The following is a 20098-nucleotide window of genomic DNA, read 5'->3' as shown; positions in this document are numbered from 1 at the left end:
AGAAAAGAAAAAAGAAGAAAAACTAAATGATTTGCATCGCCCTTCTCCCCCCCCCTCCTTCTCTCGTCCTCTCATTAATGACTTCATAATTTATTAATAGCGCCTTTACGCCGCTCCGCGATTACCGCTTGCGCGCATCCTCCGCTCGTTAAGTTCAGTTCAGAAGCGAGGACCCTTCTCTTACAAGGACGGGGGCATCCCATGACTTTTACGACAATCCACGTCGAGTGCGTTCGGTGAAGTAGCGCGTGTAGGCGATGGAAGATGCGCTTCTCTGAAGCTGACAGCCCACGCGCGTCGATTTCGCTTAGAATCAACGTTAAACATGCAAAGGATATAGTCATGCGAGAATTCATGCGTGCCGGACATTACGTGCAAGAGTGTCGATCCGCGCGTAATTCAAGTAGGCAAAGCGACAAATAGACGTCAGTGCTGTATTAATCCATTTATTTAAATCACATGAATATAAAGATGCGCTTTATAGAATTTATATTCGCGGGCCAGCAAGCATTTGAGTGTTTGATATTGATATTAATTAATGATAACCACGAAATCGATAGCTATTTGCAATTTAGGGCGAATCTCTCTGACACAGGTGTTTATTTTAGACTGTCAAATTAAATGGCATCGATCTATATAAAATTAACGTGATACATTATGTAAATCGTTAAACGTGTCACTAATAAAATATTAATTTTAATAAAATACTATGTCTTATGTGTGCGCGCGCGCGCGTATGTGTGTGTGTGTGTGTGTGTGTGTGTGTGTGTAATCTATTGTATTTAAACCTTATTAATTGGGTAATACCTTTTAAAATCCAAGCGATTAAACGAATCAATGTTTGCGCGGAATCGAAGTAATCGTTAGATGATAATAAATGTTGGTGTATATATAATGAGAAAATCGCGCGAGTATAACAAGTATAATATCGAGCGCAGCATCAAAGTTCAAGGCGCAAACATACATAATGCGATGCAATTCCCAATAACTTCATCGCGCGAAAAACCGCGCTGCTTACGTAACATTAAAAATTTATACGTATATATAATCGAATTAAAATTTATCGCAATCTGCGACACACTTTATTACTTGTGTGTCTGTCGCGCGCGAATCTATATGACGTTATATGATCTTTTTTTATCGCCTAATTATTCGATGCATGGTATTACGCAACAGATAAGCGTGCATATACAAGTCGAAACCATAATCAAGTATTAAAATAGGTGTGAACGGTGGCTATTTCCGAAGCGAGTTGAATAAGCCTCGTACACACGGTGTTATTATTACTCGGATTTATTTATTTTATATCGCGTACCGTTTTCATGCCTAGCCGCTCACATTTCTCTCTTTAACACGTCTTTTACACAAATGCCGTGCTCGAAAGAATTTTCCTCTTCTCTCCCTTTCCTTACCGCGCAACAATTACACGTGTCATAAACCTAGCACAATTTCCAATCTCCCTTGTAGATGGCGTTATTTAAATATACGAATGTTAATTATATGCGCGCCATTTTAATTTTAAAGCAGCACAGGGCGTTTCATCATGTGGAAACGGTGCAAGTGGCTAATTATTTATCAATTTCGCGTCGCTGCGGTGGGTAAAAATTTGCACAATATCCTTTTTGTATTAACCAATTCCACATGAATGCGTGGATAAACTTGAAACTTTGAGGCACAGAGTCCGATTCGCCGTCGGACAATCGGCGATCGTTCCGGACTGCGCGATTCGCTTCCAAGAATCGACGTCTTGCAAATCATCGTCCTCTCGATTCCCGCAACGATTCATTCGCGTCGTCGCGGCCGCGCCGCTCTTTTCGCCCAATCGACCAATCTCAGAACGCGCGCGAGATATACGTAACGTTCTCCTCGCGGCATAACTAATTGATCTTTCCAGCGCGCTTGAACTCGATAATTATCATTTACATGCGTGATCTCGTGTGCGCGAGAGTCGCGGTACTCTTTGGTCGTAACACCGGTCGCGGCAATCGAAGGAGAGGCGGCGGCCTCTCTTCGTCACCGATGTTCCACACGGCATACATCGCATCGCCACATCGGAGGGGGGAAAAAAAAAATACAAGACCGGCATATACCTCAGAATAAAATGCGTTACATCTGTTTGCTTTGCAGAAATCAGAACAGGCGCACAATGAAAATAAGGATAAAAGCGAAAATGTAAATGGAACTGGATGTGAACGAAAAGGAGAAGGGGGACTGGCAAGTTACAGCGTTCGTGGAAATATACCTCTCCTCCATGTAATCTCTATACGATCCTTAATAACATTTTGCTCGAGATTATACCGTCCTTAAATATTCCACGATTTTTTTTTTCGATTCACTTTTATTGTGTTTTGCCTTACAATATTGTGTCACATGCGAAACTTAAAAAACGTACACTCAAGTTGATGAAATGTTATTATCAATTAAAGAAATAATGAATAAAATTAAAAAAAAGATAAGATGTAAAAGAGCTTCTATGTAACTTTATTAAAAAATATCTACGTTACTTATGCAAGACAGATAAATGGAAAACATGACGCGATAAAAACATTGCATTAACTCGAGCCTCTTCGCACACCTGAAATAGATTCATCTTAATTCTCGGCTTTTGTAACGATAAAAATGACAGAAATAGAAAAGGTTAAAATATTTCTCCTATCAGCGAACGATAATATATTTTCGTGGGACCTCTGCAAGTAGCGTTAAATTTCATTTTTAACATATTTCGGGCACGTGATTCAACCGCACAGGCAGGCAAAACAGCGGTGTTTAAAAACCATCTCCCGTTTCATCCACGAACACACACGCACGCACGCACGCACGCACGCACGCACGCACGCGTTAGCGACGAGAGCGTTAATGACGTATGACGCCACGCACCTCCCGGCGTTATTTGCGGTGCGTAATTTTAATGGAATTATCGCGTCTCTTTCGGCACCTACGCGTATAAAAACTGTTTTTCTCGCGTCGTGTTTGACCATTTTTGAATTAACTCGACTAACGTAACGCGGCAGTCTCGCTTCGCCCTTTTGCAGAATCATTTACATATCTCTTCTGCGAATCGACGTGAACAATGCGTATAAATAAAACAAATTTTAAATTTCATGCACTGTGAATTGCATAATGTATATATAATTATGTAAATATATAAATAAATTTTTCCTGTTTTATTACATTATTATATATTATGAATTGCAAAATGCCTATACATGAATAAATTTTCATAAATTCATAATATGTTATACATGTAGCGAGTGAATCAATCAGATAAAAATTTTTGCAAGATTTAAGCATGTATAAACATTTCGACCAATGAGACATTCAGTTATAAGATAAATAATACGAAATTTTTTAAATATATATACGTCCGTATTTTTATATCCGTAAATTATACAGGATGCTTCTATTCACATTCGAGAAATTTGTATTACATATTATTTTTTAATTATAATTTTTTTCCCGTAATAATTACTTTACTATTCTTTTTTGTGTTACTATTGATTAAATAAAAATGAATCACTAAGAATTCTTTATTTAAATGCAAAAAAGAAGAATAAAAAATTTATATATGCAAAAAAGCGTAACTGTTTAATTCTATGATAATAATTTTGATTACGAAAAGTTTATACAAGACAGATTATAGAAAAGAATAGCAGTATGTTTCTGAGATAATATAACAAAAAGTCAAAATTGTTATGATCAACCGGTCCTTTTCTCTGATCCGACTTGCGGGAAGCGCGAATTAATAATAATCGTGGGAACGCGACAATTATATCCATTGCAACACATTTAATTGTTTGCCAGCTGCGTCATATTTCGTGTGACGCAGGAAGCCTCGACAAATTGGCATGCCGATAGTTTAGCAAAAGAAAACAATTGGAATATAATATCTAATAAGATAATGCGATCGTGGAAATGATTTGTTTTTTTTTCTAATTTAGTTTTTTCTAAATATATAGACATGAAACAAAGTTTACGAGATCAATAAGCGTTCACAAACAAAGCGAAGAATGATGTAAATATGTAATGCAAGGTATGAGTTGCATATTTTTGGTTTCCATATTTATAAAATTTTATAACATAATTGACTTACCGTTAATATACGTTTTTCTAACGTAGCGCCGTAAGGCAATAAAATATTAATAATGTATGATAAAAAAATATTCTCACGTATAACTTGCTCTAATGAATGATATATCGCTATCATTTTTGCATTGCGAAATTCTTCAAAAACTCTAACGCTGATAATTAGGCATAAAAAGGTATTTTTGAGTGTTGCATAAAGAATGCGAATTTAAATGGATTCAATCTACGCGTTATTACCGCTCGATTCATTCGGATTTTCCTGCGTGTCATAAGTGTATCCACGTCGCGTCGCGTCGTGTCGTGGCCTGCACTTATCTCTCAGTCCTTCATGAATATTCACCGTTTGCACGATTGTCGCGGATCGATCCTGACGTCATATGCCTAGAGTCGATAGGATCAAGGATCCTGCCTCCGTTCTCTACATCAATATATTGCACTACGGGGCAGTTCGTGCGCGATGCATCTTTTCGTTCTTTTAATTTACTTCACGGACTCCACTCGGAATTTTGACTATCGTGAGTTAGCAATATGTCAAGTCTCAGGGTCGCCGGTCGCATTAGTATTAACAGGATAGAGATTTATATTTAAAAAAAAAAAAAAAAAAGGACACGCGTGCGCGCGCAAAGTACACCAGACAGAATTACGTACGTCATACATCCTGAAAAATATGCACGTGTCCATTATATGTTTATGTGCACGCCCATTATTTATATTTACATATTGGTACGTATATTTGGAGGTATTTGTGTACGTGGCTTCATATAAGATGGACGCTAATGTTGAGGTCGGTAGTAAATTATGCAAATAACTCTGCTGGGGAAATGTCAGTGGTTACGGACGACGGTCGATCCATCGACTTGCAATCGGGGTCCGTCCAACTGGCGAGAACGGACTACGGAGCAAGTCCGAGCCACAGGTGGAACGGAGAGCGAGCAGAAAAAGAGAGCGTATGAGATTATAAGAAGGAAAAGAGATGTAAGACGGCGAGATGTGACTAATGCGAAGCAGAGTGGCGATATAGGCGGACGGATGTAAATGGAAAACGCGCGCGAGCGCTATAATCACGAGAGAGAGAATGATACGTTTTCCGATAAAAACAAATTCACATCTTGGAATATATATAAGTGCATTACTTTGTATTTACATCCATTTATTTCATATAAATTACCAGTCTCACATAAACGCGCGATGTTACAATATCTTACGTGGCGATTCAATGGCGACTCGAATTTGTAGGGAAAAAAAAGTTTTATGTGTCATGAAGAATTGTACTTAATAATCTCTTTCTAAGACGGCCATTATTGACTCATGTTTATGAATAGCATAAAACAATTACTAATTTAACAAATGTTTAGAGAGCTCACAATTACATTTCACTTCTTAAACAAGAGAAACAAGTACGATGATTGAAGGGATCTTTTTGCATTCAAACACAGACACACTCACTCCACAACCTGGTTAACTGTATCCGGGATTATTGAATCTCTTGTTTGTGCAGAGCGGTTTACTTCTGCTTCTTTGTAAACTCCAATCGGCACTGTGAAATAGATATCATCAATAGCACGTAGAGCGGAACGATAATGACACGTTTGATTTACACGTATGTTTGATTCGACGTACTTCAATCTTTATGTGTCCGACGGGAAATACGTGTCCCACTTGCAATTTTTCTACGTAAGTCCGCTGAGATCTATTTCATCTTCTCTGCCAAAAAGGAAATTGCCGAAAAAGAGAAAAGGTTAAAAAAGAAAAAACCATTTAATTTGATCGCGAGAGGATCGATCGCTAAAAAGAAAACCGGCGATAACGCAGAATCGTATTCAGTCAACTTTAAATAGATTTTAATTCAATTTAGATTCAAAGAGATTAATTATTTATATGTTTAGTATTAGCAAGTAATAAATTAATTAACACTTGTCACTTCGCGTTACGTGGCAGCATAATCTCGACTGATAAAGAGATTGTATCTATAAATCAATATATAATTTAATTTATTGCGGCACTTTACGGCTAAGAAAAAAGATCACTTAACAAATAATCGACGTAAAAAAGAATTAATTAGAATAAATATTTCGTCGTAATTCAGCCTTCTGTCACACAGACAAAAATGATTGCGCAGCAATGTGTCAACGTTTATCGCGCGATATACGAACGAATCGACGGTGAACAATTTCGTCGATGAGTCGTTACCTGTATACGGAGTATACCTGTAGATAGGTATTATTTCGACTTGGAAGATTCGGAGACGGAGTGACGGTCAGAATAGAATAGTCGGATGCAATTCTGGAGAGAGCCACGAGGTCACCGTGACGCTTGGTAACCATAAGTCCGCCTGCCAGCATTAAACTGCCATTGTGGTTATACGTATATTTGTATACGTCAAACCGGTCTCGGGAACGATTTTTAAAGTCTTCGGGAGCAGATCGATCGTCCTGTGTCTGGACGTTACATATATATTTTGAGAAGATATTTCGAATAATTTCGTCATGCGTTAAACCGGTTGAAAAGGAAAAAAATAAAGACAGCAGAATGCAAGTTCTCATCAGACGCAATTCTTAAAACCTGTCCTATTATATGCGTCGTCCAGGCAGACACGATAATTTTAAATCTTTGATCTGTAATTACTTGTTTTTTAATTAAATTTTTCTATCTGCAATTGAGATATGTGTTAAAGTCTCTTGAGACAATTAATTACCATACTGCATTTTGATGTACCTATATAACATAACAACTAGTTATATAACTTAATTGTATAGCAAGTGGAAAATTTATTACTCAAGATCAGACACAACAATAATATTTATAGATACCTCGTAATTTAATTTATATGTGATCAAAAGATCCTTTTCCTTTTGCATGATGTAATTTTATTCATCCGAATCAAGCGAGCCGTAAAGTTCGTAAGCTTCGAAGGAATATTAATATTAACTCGGCAAGAAAATATTTCAGTAAAACTGATTCTTAGTTTATGTTTCATAAATAAATGCGGGAACATTCCTATGTAACGCAATGCATTTTCATACATTGTAGCCGTTACTTTGAAGATTAACGCGCATTGCATATCGGAGAAGACATCAGAATGAATCTCTATCACTTTTTGTTTTTTTTCTTCTTTTTTTCGCTTTATTATCCGCGTTACATAGACACGACGATTTCATTGACGTCGAACAGACTGTTCTAAACGGCCGGATAATAAAAAATAAATCACCGGCAGAATTATTGACGAGCGTGACGGTATCGATTATCCGGTGCGAAAGGACATGGAACGATTTCGGTGGCGAAGGTTAAAAGTGCGATATGAATTACGCGTGACGATGATAATAATTCGCAACAATAATGGGAAGACCGATAAATTGGCAGGATTAATTTTCGGTTGCGACGTAAAATCCATTTACTAATCGCGCGATAACGGCACGATATGAACTGTCGTTATTTCCCGTTCCGCAGATCGTCTCTCTCTCTCAGCGCAAAACCCTCAATTCACACAATTTATTTAAATTTACAGTTCCCTTTTTCTAACCATCGTAAAGTTTATTTATTGCCGTGTGTATATCGCCGACGTGACAGCCGTTATTGACAGAAAATGAGCATCATTAGCCTGTCCGTTTGTACGTATTAAACGAATCAATTTGGCATTACGACCGCGTTGCGTAATACCTGATAATATTACGATCGACGCGAACTAGTAACCAGTAAGATCGTTTTCGAAAGGGTGATCCTGTAAAAGCGCGATTCGACTCGTTCCCGATCGATAGAAAGCCGCAATGTCGTGATATAAAATCGCGAAACGACATCGTAAAATGCGAGCATGAAGGGAGACCTTTACTCATGGTAAAATCTCTAGGAAAACCGCGTCAAACCGACGTGGTGACGAAAGAAGGGCAGACGGAAAGCGAGAGTGGTGAAGCCGTAAAAACACGTCAAGTACTGATCGCGGAAACTAGACGATCGCCAGACGGCGACTACGACGTTCTAAATGACGTCGTAACTGTCGATTTTTTAAAAGCATACAAAGATATCTAAATACATACAGTGTTATTTGTCGTCGTGTTTAAAATCAATTTTGACGAGCTTTCTTTTTAGCGAAATGTCAAATCGTCTAGTTTTTTAAAAATATTATTTATATCTTTTTTGGAGAAATATATAAGTAAGTAATATTACCTGTCATTCAATCCAAACTTCACTGTAAATAACACTATCTGACTTTTACCAATTCTGTAAACTCCAATCAATTCTTTGACAGACTGAATAAATTGCACTGATCGCACTGAAATATTACATTATTTAACATCTCTGATGCAAAGCCTGAACAAAATGTTGCAAAGTAAAAGTTGACTAGTTACTGAAAGATCTGATAAACTATTCAAATTTTTATTTTTAATGGAAAATATGGAAAAAATGTAAAATATGGAAATCAGACCTCTCGCCAGAAATTCCCGTTGCGTTCTCACCCTCGCGCGTCTACTCCCTTCCTTCGATTCCACGTGCGCGGACGTGGAAGACTCCAACTTTTAATTGACCCCAAACTCTTCGACACATTGTAACCTATGTCGAAAGTACGATGTAACAGAGTTCTAGTCGCGTTCCAACATGTTTCTCGTCCCGCATTTGCACAACGTGCTTTGATTCCGCGTTGAGAATAAATGGCTCTAATTGAATCTCCGCTTATTCATGAATACTGAAGTTATACCACCGTGTAATACGCGTGGAACATTCCGAAACTACTTTTCCCTCGGACAACAATTGCTATAATTTCGACTGAAAGTGTGATTGTCCCGGCTCTCTATTATTTTTAATTCTTCCATTCACAACTTCTGGATTTAATAAAAACAAGATATTACTATGATTGTATTCATGGGGTAAGACAGAGCAATGACAGAGCATGACATTTTGAGGAAGCTTGAAGAATAGAAGATATCACACAATTATATTACATACGCGTATATTTGACAGAAAATGCGCGAACTGGTTTCTGTGCTCGTCTGTTTACGTAGAACAGTCGGATTTTTATCGACCTGTTTACGAGCCGATTCTACCCCTTCGAATACGAAATGCAATCCGTTTTCTCATATGTGTGCTCGTACAAGAAGAAATAAGAGCTTGAGAGAGGAAAGCAGGTAGGACGTTTGTTATTAAAAAAGAATAACCCGAGGAATAACCTTTTTCCCCGCATCCTCTTTACTTGCTGGGATATTTTCATTTGTACATTACGAAGTAACACGAGATGGGATATGGATTGCGGCGTAGGAAGTTGTGTCGGTAAAATTATTACAAAAGTACCCTCATCCCAATGTACATATAAAAAAAAAAAAAACTCCATTAACCTGTCAGAGGACGGAAGTTCAAGTAGCTTTTTATAATCCGGTTAAAATTAGCGTAATCCGATTCTTCATTTTAACGGATAAAAATATCTCGTAATAATTAGAGAATGATCAAAAGGGTACAAATTATAAGGTAAGTGAAAGTCGCGTGTTGCATTAACGTGTTTCTTCCATCATGTTACATCGGGTGAAACGTTAGGAACCGAGAATGAAGGAAGTGCCGTCTCGGATTTAGTTACCCGTGCAAGGTACTCAATGATCATTAAAGTCATTCACTGGTGGCGTTAAGATTTCAAGAGGCAAAGAAAGAGACACGTCTGGCGCAATCTTATCTCCTCTTAACGCCTCAATGACAATTCGCGATATTTTACGTTTAAAGAATTTACATGTGCGTTTGTCTAGCTAAGAACGTCGTTTCAGAAGTCGCAATTCCAATAAATTATCAGCTATAAATTATCGACCTTTCCGCATTTTTTAGACGAAAAATATTAAATTTATAATATAATAACGATAACTTATATAATAATTTTTAATAGACTGAGAGAATTATTAATTAATACAGGAAATTAAAAAAACTTAAAACGCAGGCTTTTATATCAAAATATTACAGAGAAATCAGAAGCAGATCTTAGAGGCAAATGAAATCGCGAAGCTTACATTAATGCCTAACCTAATGTGAGTTCAGTCAGCACTGCTCCTACTAAATATATCGTTATTTTTTATTAAAATGATAATTAAATTTGACACTATACAATGTTAAATCGAGAGTGTCAAATATAATCATTGTTTTAGTAAACAATAACGATATGATTGAGTAGGAGCAATGGCGACTCACATTAAGTTAATTTGACACTGATATAGATTTAACAGTGTAAGAGTCAATAAAATAAATTTCGAAATATCTGATCTTCTGATGAAAATCGTCACGTGAGAAACGTGCCAGTCATTTTTACGATCTCTCGAATTCGACTCGTCAAAAAATACGTATTCGCCGATCAAATAAATCATACGTGTACACGTTGCGACACGTTCCATCTATGTTGCTGCGAGGCTGGTGTATCGCGACATATCTCCTGGAGGCTGCCGACGAGGAATTTCCAAACGAGCGACTCGCATTTACTTGACGAGCGAATACGATAATGAGACGGGCGCAAGAGGGGGGCCGCCTTGAGGCTCCATCGTCCCACACATCCTTCGTCTTCTTGAGACTTGTTCGCGGGGCCCGAAATTTCGGCGTCATGCGATCCGTACATTAACGAATAGTCGAGGATCTTTGCGCAATTGCCAGGCCGACGGCTAATTTTAGGGCCCATCTAACGTCGAGCCCGATGGGCACGGAGCGCGAAAAATGTTCCGCCGATGAAAGAGAAATTTGGATTTTGAAACACGCGATGTAATAATGATCGTGCACGCCGCGCCGGCAGCGTTGAATCCGAGTTTGCGGCCAAACGGCAAATTAATAGAAGATAAGAATAGGGAAAACAGAATTGGAGATGGAACAGACGTAATAAGACATCAGATGGAAGTACACGATTATTTTAAAACATCAGAAAATATACGTAGCAATATACGTAGAAATAAAAAGAGAGTAGAAGTATATCTTCTACTTTCTAGAAGAGTTTTAAAAAAAGAATTTTTATTTTAGAAATTGTTAAGTAATAAGTAATAATGTTATGTAGGACTAATAAAGTAACAAGGACTAATGAAAAAAAAAGAAGAAATATCGCAGTAATAAATTTTGTTTTAATCGTTCAATAAAAACCAAGTTTTTATGTTAACTGGACAGTGACGTAATAGTGGATGACGACGGATATCGTTGCAATAATATTTGTCGCGGAGGCATACGCGTCAAATTACAGGACAATATCGAGAGAAATGTTGCAGGTGGTCGAGCAACTTTTTTTTCCTTTTCCCTCTCTCATACAGGTTTGTGTTTCTCTATGGCATGAATCACTGACGAGAGCCCGTCGATCCTGACGAGAATGGAAGGGTAGCGGGCTTATCTCGTAAATGGCCAGCCTAGGCCAAGCGCGGCAGTGCCATTGGCAGTGAAAAACATGTATTGAAACGTGCGATTCCTTTTATAAACGAAACCACGATTGCTTAATCCTTTCTGACAAGGAGAAGGAGGAAGGGGCAAAGAAAAAAATAACGGATTTGATTTACCCAGATCGAATTATTCGAAATTGATAAAAGAAACTTATGAGTTTGATGTTACATTTCCTTATACTAACAGTGTCATATATGGTTCATTTTAATTTTTATTTTATCTCAAAATGAATTAAATTAAAATAGAATAAAATCGAATAAAATAAAATAGGGACAGAATAGAATAAAATAATTTTACTATAAACTTATCCAATTGAATTGAAAAACTTATCCTTATATAATTTGAAGCAGTCCATTTCGCTCTCTTAATTCCTCTTTTCGATTGACTTCAGTTTAAAAATTAAAATAAGATATATACATGAGAGATTTTTATCATCTTTGTACAAGATACATCAATATAAGTTTTTAATTTTTTTTAATTAAATAAAATAAAATCTATTCGCTCGTATGTAAGTTAAAGCTAAAAACGAATAATACAAACAAGATTATCTAGATTAAAAACGAGCATGAAATAAAATGTACATCAAAATTATTCTTTGAAAAATTCTCTAAAAAAATTCTATGATACTTTCCGGACTTTACTTAGTTCTCTTTAGCCATAGAGAAACACACATATATTTAATTATAGCGTGGATAATTACACAATCAAGGTTTCAAACAGCGTCCGCATATACAAATTCTTTCAATAATTGTTTCAATAGGCCGTATATTTTGATACTTCTGTAACTTCGTTCTGATTCGGATGTTTCTGTCGTCATTAAAAGCAATGAATTCCTCGATCATTAACGAGAAACTTTGTCAATAGACGATCGTCACTTGTCAGTCATTAGGATAATATATTGTTAACAGCACAACTAATTTTATGTGAATCGTTACATTTTACTCATTACATTTTATTCATTTACTATACAGATTTTCTTCCTCAACTTTTACTACATTTTCGTAATTTATGTACTTGAATTTGGATGGGAAATGTTATGATTCAAGGTTTTTAATTCTTGTGACTATAAATGAGTTCCCCGTTAACAAGGAATTCTTTGCTTTTAATGACGACAGAAACATCCGAATCAGAAATTATGGAAGAATCGAAATATATATACCTATTGAGAGAATTTTGTAATTCCATGCGCTATAATTAGGTATATAGGTTAATTTCTCTAACTGAAGAGGATTAAATTAAGTCCGAAAAGTATCACAGAATTTTTTAAAAATAAAGAATAATTTTAATTTACATCTTATTTTATGTGCTCGTTTTTACTTTAGATGACCTTATTTGTATTATTCGTTCTTAGCTTTTAATTTTTTATCTGACCTTTATATGCAAAACAGAGCACGTGTCATATTAATATAACACTTCTATACATTACAAAAAAAGCTATTTGTTTTTTTTTGTTTGTTTATACAAGTCACGCGTCTTGTACCTAAATAAAAACACGTTCAAATCGCAAAAAAAAAAGGAATATAATCGAGGCACTTGGACTAACCACGTCAATAGGTGAAAAATAAAGTTCTAAATGTAAAAAAAGATGTTTAGAAGTGTAGCTTACATATCCAGCACGGTCCGCTGATAAATTCAGGTTCGCGCTTCAGGTTCGTGTTTTTTTTGCTCGGTGCAGTGCCCCTACTCTTTTTCTCTGACTTTTTCTTTCGCTCCTAATCGGCGATCTTACGTCACGCATGCAATCACAACCGGTTCCCGGCCGATATTAGATCTTAAGAAGTGTTTGCATCTGATGCGAGGTCGCAACGCTAATAGATATTAAGACAAAGCGGGACGGCGAAGTCTCGGCGAAGTCATCGGCGTGATTTAACAACCCACGATAATCCCAATTTTTCAGATAAACAACTCCTCGATCTCCATCTCAACTCACGATAAATACACGATAATACACGAAGCGTTTCAGATGTTAATCATTTATTTCTGATTGCATATTCTTTGACAAATTTATAGCTTTTTTTCAACGGATTTTTGTATTAAACGCCTTTTTCGTCGTTTTCAACATTAAATATTTTAATAGTAAATCTAATTGTAAATCCAGTGAAATTAAATCCCCGAGATTACATAAAAAATTGATGTTATAAAAAATAATACGGCTTCAATTTTTCATTTATATATGAAACATTATTTTTTATATGTATTAATGTTACATTGCCGTATTTCTATGCCGTATTTCATTAAATATATACGTAAAATAGCCTTAGGAGGCTAATGATTTAAATAGTAAAGTGAAAACGTCAATTCCACGGATTACGTGGAAGATAACGAGACATACACAAGCATTAGAGACTCACCTTTCTGCAGCTGACCATGGTCCGCGTTCATTTTCGCCTGCAACAGAAAGTGCTGCGCTTCACCAAGTAGAATTAGCACGACGGCCGTGTATATGAAATAGACCACTAAAATATTTCGAAGTGGGTTGTCTCACCTCGTAACCTTGTTTCGCGCCCCGGCCGCCACCCCAGTAGTCGCTTTCCTTGTCGTGCGGGGCGCATTGCTGCAACACAGAAGAAAGTGTTGCTAATTAATTTTAGCAAATGCTTCCATCAACTTCCAACTGACTAAATTTAATCGTTTATTAATTTACTGAAGATGAACTCTACGAAATACGTACATAAATAGGAATGAGAAAAGAGGAATGAGGAGGAGAGAGAAAATATAACTGAAAATTTTCATCTTCTAATAAACTTAATTAAATACAAATATATTTGAGAATATATTTGCCTTCTTCTTGACAATTTTGATTCTTTCATTAAGCATGGCGTGCACGAACCTAACACAATATCAAATAACGAGGAATAATTTCTCAATAAATTCTGGGGATGATAATATATTTGCGCCTTTATTTTCTTTCGCCATAAATTATTCGACGTTTCGCTAATTATTCGCCAGAAACGTGCTTCCGCAAGATTAATCGTCCGCGCCACCTTGCAATGGTCCAATGGTGGCACGCATAGGACGGCCACAAGAGCCATCAAAAGATGACCCCGTTTCCCTTCCCACGACCCTTCAAACCACATCCATCCCTCGGCATGACCTTCCGCATTTCGACAGAACTCGCGCCAGGTCGCGTACACCTTCCCGAGAATTCGGAATAGACCGAGCCTCATAAACCTCGAAAGTTCGAACTACTTTCCTTTCGAGTTCTAAAATATATAAGACACACATTGTATATCTTTCTCAGAATTTTAATAGAAATAATATCTTCCCGTACAAAATATCAATTTTCAATTATACCAAAGTATTCACTGTTATGTGATATAAAAGCTCTCCCGTACATTGCGAAAACATGTTGTCCATACTCGGAAGATCAATAAATGAGTGAGAAAATAATAAAATAAATTTAAAGCATCGAAAATATTGCCATATAAGTATATATCATATTCTATCGCATTCGCTGAATGATAGCAAATCAACGACAGATTATTACTTCTCTTATGACTCACGATGTATTTGTATACCTACATTTATTTTCGATTGTTACATAATTTAAATGTGTCTGATAATATTATTAATACACTTCCGTTAGGAAGAATTTGAAAAAAATTTCATATCAATAAAAAATCCTGTATTCGTGGTGTATAATATCAGAAGAAATATTTATGCCGAAACGTTTTTACGGCGGTCTCGTAAATATAGCCAGAGGTCAAGAAGTCGTACTGGATACAGACGACGATATGAACTGAATGGTGGTCTGAAAAGGGGACAAAGATTGTGTATGCCCGTCCTTAAGAAGGGTCGATGGTAGCCCTTCGCGCTACAGGTGGCTCGTCAAACGATCTGATTCCGTCGGAACCCGCGTAAGCTTGCCGGGATAAGGTAAAGATACGCGTTCATGGATCAAGAATGGTGGACTGTCGATGATAAGATCCTCTCGATCTCCACGAAGATCATGACAAGAAAGGTGCTTACAAATATGTAGAGATTTTCGATCTACAGGAAATGTTCGTGTCTATTTAAAAGACGGGAAATCAGAGAAGCCGGAATAGGTGGAAGACGCATATGTTCGAAAGCAATCGACTTTTCCGGGGGAATAAGGAAAGACGGTAGGGATTGAGGTGCAAGGGGAAGATCTCGTTCCTTAAATCCAACCGTTACCAGATGGCAACACCTAAAAACGGTTATTCTAAAATCAGAACCTCCACCAGATGATATCAAGATAACTCATTTATATATCTAATGCATAAAGTAGAAAAAATGTTTCAATAATTAATAAATACACCTGAGTTTGTTTAACAATTTATTTAAATTTTAGAAATTAATTAATTCGTTAAACTTTATAATTACTAACAATATACTTTAACATGTGTATGTACAAAGGAAACGTAATCTTTATTTGTTCTTTCATATGTAAATAGATTATATTATTTTAAAATAATTCTTACGTAAAAGAAAAGTAAAAATATGAAGAAAAAAGTAGATTATAATCAATTATAAATAAGATAGATTATAATCGTAACAAGTAATAACATGTATTAAAGATATTTTTACACATGCTAAAGTAAATACATTCGTAAAATAAACGTCAAAATATATATATATATTTCGGCAGGAAAACATTCCAACACATGAGAATATATAAAAGTCTGATTTTCCTTCAGAAGTAATTTAGAAAATGTCTTGTGTCGTGCGAAAATATGATTGTTCCTGCAGATATTGGAAATATCAAGAGCAGTGGATACACGTGATCAATCCAAATTGAATCCCGGCAGTTTTCTGTGTGTGGGTGTGCGCAACGCGGTTAAAATTCAGTTGGATAATTTCCATATCGGTATCAACGATACGTACTAAAGTGCTATGTCCGGCAGCGAACCAGCTCGCCGAGCCCTTACGTCCAACGCCCTACGTGCCCGACAGAGAGAAGAACGTGCCGGAGGCAGCTCTGGATTGGTAATCCAACCTACCACGGCTCGCTCGAAGGGAAGATATAGAGAAAGAAGAAAAAAAAAGACAAAAAAATACATTTTAGCTCGCATCCAGGCACTGCAGCCAGTTTCACCCCCTCCCACCCGGTTCTACACCACCCACTCACCCCCTCCCACTTCTCATACACCCCCTCAGTCCTCCTTTACTTTCCACATCCACAAGCTCCCTCTTTACGCCCTTCTTTATCTATCCGTCTCTTCCTCTCGCGCAGGCTGCGAGCGTACGTGTGTATGCGAGTACGTGGTCGAGCCGATGGTCGAGAAGAGCGTCCCGATAGAAAAAGGACGCCGACGCGCGGCGTCGGTAGGTGGTCGGGTAGCTGTGAAAAAAAAATCAAAAAGATAGGAGAGCCGCAGGGGTGGAAGGAGGGGGGCAAAAGAGAGAGAGAGAGACAGAGGCGGGGGTGAAAGGTAGGGAAAAATGAAAGAGAGGTGAGAGGGAAGCGAGAGGTGGACGAATGAGAAGAGGAAAAGGGCGGAGGATAGACGAGACGAGAGGGAGAGAGACCGTGTGCGTATGTGAGATGTGAGAGAGGGAGATGGAGCGGATGCTCGAGGCGATATTCCGATGGCGGGGGGGGGGGGGGAGCGGCGCATGGGCAGCCGTCGGTGAAGGGGGGAGGGAGAGAAAAAAGATATAAAAAATGTCGGAGCCGAGGAAACGGGAGGAAAAAATCGGACCGTCTCTACGGAGGCGGCGGGGGTATGTAGAGAGGGACGAAAGGGAGGAAGATGGAATGGCACGGGGAGGGGTAGGAGGGAGGGAGAGGAAGGGGTTGAGAGAGAGCGAGAGAGAGAAAGAGAGAGAGTCGGTGGTAGTAGGTAAACGGAAGAAGGACGGTAGACAGGCATAAGGGAGAGGAAAAATCGGTGGGGACGGTGAAAGAAGCGGGAGAAAAATCGAGAGCGCGCGAAAGACGAAGAGATAACAAGAGAAAGGGGACGTGGCGAGCGAGAGAAGGACAGACGAAGACGGAGAGAGTCGGGAAAGACGAGTGTGACGGCGCGGGGGGGGAGGAGGGGAAGGGGTGGGCGGGGGAGGGAAGGGGAAGAGAAGAGAAAAGGAACGTGGTTGAGAGACGAAGAAAGAGACAGATGGATAAAAGAGAGGGATGAGTGAGCAGCGAAGGCGCGCGGAGAAGAGCGGCAAAGCGGTACCGAAATGGAAAAGGGGAAAGAAAGAGAAAGAGAGCGGCCCACACCGTGCACATGCGTGACCGTCCGTCCGCGTACGAGGCGGCGGGTATTGATCAGCCAAAGAGCGCCACGACGCCGGGCGTCCTTTTGCGAGCCTTGCTTTTTTCGGCGCTGCACGACGCGGCGCGGTGCGGCGCGGAGCGACGAGGGCGAGGGTGCACGGGAGTCGCGCACCGTTCGTAAGAGGAAGACAGCTAGAGAAGTCGATGGTTGAGGCGGCAGGAGAACGAGAAGGCGGTGGTGGAGGAGGAGGCGGAGGAGGTGGCACGGCGGTGGTGAAGGCGGGATGCAAGGAGTGCCACGACCTAGCCCAACAGACTAGCCCGGCATGACGTCACTCTTTTTCTTTGCTCGACGTCGCGTCGCGACGCGATGTCGCGCAGGACGACCGAGAAAGAGAGAGAAACTCGTAAAAAAAATCTTAGAATAAAGGATCATCCTTATCCCGTGGTCGTCCCGCACTTGTCCTCCATTTTTACCCAGAGTTATACTTGCGGCTTTCGACGCGCGGAACATCAGAGGATGCATGGCGTGGTTTGTTTACCGCGGCCGCAAACAGCGGATGCACGTGGCACGTGAGGCGGGTCGTGGCGGGACGAGAGTCGAGAGAGCGACTCGGGATTATGATTCTTTACTGTTCGCGAATTATGTCCGTTTAACGTTCGTAGCGAAGAGAGATAATAAGGGAGGAAAAAAGTAGGACAATATTCCCGCTCGTACTTTGCAAACTATTCGATTAAGATGGATGATTTATCACCGATTTTATAACACCGACAACAATCAGTTGCCACAATTCTCGCCTATTATGTAAATAAGATAGCCTCGTTTATCTTATAATGTGTTAAATGCAAATTATAGTACATTGTTACGTTCACCGAGAACTACAATATAACCGCGGCTTCTTGCTGTGTTGCCGGTAGAAGGAATGGAACTGCTTAGTATCGATTTAATACAACCTTCCGTTCCAAACAAGCTGTAGTTGTCATTTAAATTATGCATATATAACCCATTTATTGGCTAAATATTGGACGTTTAAATGGCTGAAAGAATAGGTTTTTAAGAAGATATAATATCACAAAGTACGAAAAGTAGAAAGATTTAATAAATAATCTTTTCTATTCCCGTTATAATTCTCTTTTTCTTTTTTTGGTCGTTTCACTATCACTGTAACAATTTGCGTAAATTAAAAATTGCCACAATACGGTATTCGGAAGAACAAAACTTGCTTATATATACAGAAATGCGCACAAATGCTGCACGACCTATAAAAAGTTAGACCCCAAGTTCCTCGTAAGCTACGTAAGTGAGTATCTACATTTATTGAGCGCTGTTTCTACAAACGATTATTGCGCAAGTTGCATCATTATGGTTTTGTAAGCTAATCCCATGTATAATGAATTGAAAATAAATGTGACAAATGACAATATTCGAGATGTACGCTATATTGACGACGATATCGCGCGGAGAAATTGAACTCTTAAGACGGTCCGAATACTCTCGCCAAGTCTGGGAACCTGTCACCCACAGAGTTCGATGACAGGGATGTCTTGGGGGCTTACGACCCCGTGAGTCCCAACGGACGCGAGACACCGAGAATCCAATGAGATATGCCGCGTCTGGGGGTAAAGGAACGAACGTCCGTCGTTCCGCGTAACCCAACGAGAAGCTCGGATTTCCACTCTGATAGAGCGGGACTGGAGATCGTCTCGTCGATGAACGGTCGACGGTTACTCGGTCCGATAGGACGCTGACAGCTGGTAAAACTCGGCCGTTCAAGGGTTACGCGGCACACGTGGCCCTAAAAGAGGAAGAGAGAAAGAAAACGACTATCTTGTACGTCAATAACAGCAATCCTCGAAATTACAAAATGCGAATGAATGCAAAGGAATAACCAGTTTGCTAGCTTCGTGTCTCAAAGAAAACGAGTATCAATCGTGATGAGTGTTTAAATACATAATAAATATATGGTATCAGATGAATCGATACTTTGAGAAAAAATTCGCGAAATAAAGTTTGAGTGATATCTAATTAAAGGAAAAATTTTAAAAATTATGCAGATGTAATTAGATACTTTAAATACTCGCAGAATACACATTTTATATACAGGTTTTATATACAGGTTTTATATATAATATTATTCTAAGAAGCTCAAAATAAAAATGTATCCTCTAATAAATGACGTTGAGTTCATTAAGGCGAAAATATAATAGATGGCTCAACTGACGAGTTATTCAATATCAGAAATTAGGACATTTGAAATTATAAGAGAATGAATCGACGGTAAATTCTAATTTCATGGACTTTCCTTGATAAATATAAAATGTAATGGATATTTTAATTTAATTATCTAATTAATTATGAAGCTGTTTAATTATTAAATTATTTAATGGTTTAAAATAACAAAAATTACAATTCTTAATGTTGCTTTACTATTTCTAATTGCAAAAGTAGATTTTATATATATA

At 38.3% G+C, this 20098-nt stretch overlaps 1 protein-coding gene across 1 annotated transcript in view; it reads right to left on the bottom strand.

Annotated features, from left to right (window-relative positions):
• LOC105623556 (POU domain, class 3, transcription factor 2-like) overlaps nucleotides 1-20098 on the bottom strand; it is a 141410-nt gene that overhangs the window by 37414 nt on the left and 83898 nt on the right. Inside the window, exons 3-4 of the mRNA XM_012204948.1 lie at nucleotides 13940-14008; nucleotides 13806-13857 (exon numbers count right to left, since the gene is read on the bottom strand). Of these exons, the coding sequence (XP_012060338.1) occupies nucleotides 13806-13857; nucleotides 13940-14008 (121 nt within the window). The remainder of the gene's footprint in view (nucleotides 1-13805; nucleotides 13858-13939; nucleotides 14009-20098) is intronic.

The sequence above is a fragment of the Atta cephalotes genome (genome assembly GCF_000143395.1).
Source record: "Atta cephalotes unplaced genomic scaffold scaffold00002, whole genome shotgun sequence".
NCBI lineage: Eukaryota > Metazoa > Arthropoda > Insecta > Hymenoptera > Formicidae > Atta > Atta cephalotes.
The sequence above is the reverse complement of the archived record's forward strand: the minus strand, read 5'-3'. Positions and strand labels throughout refer to the sequence as shown.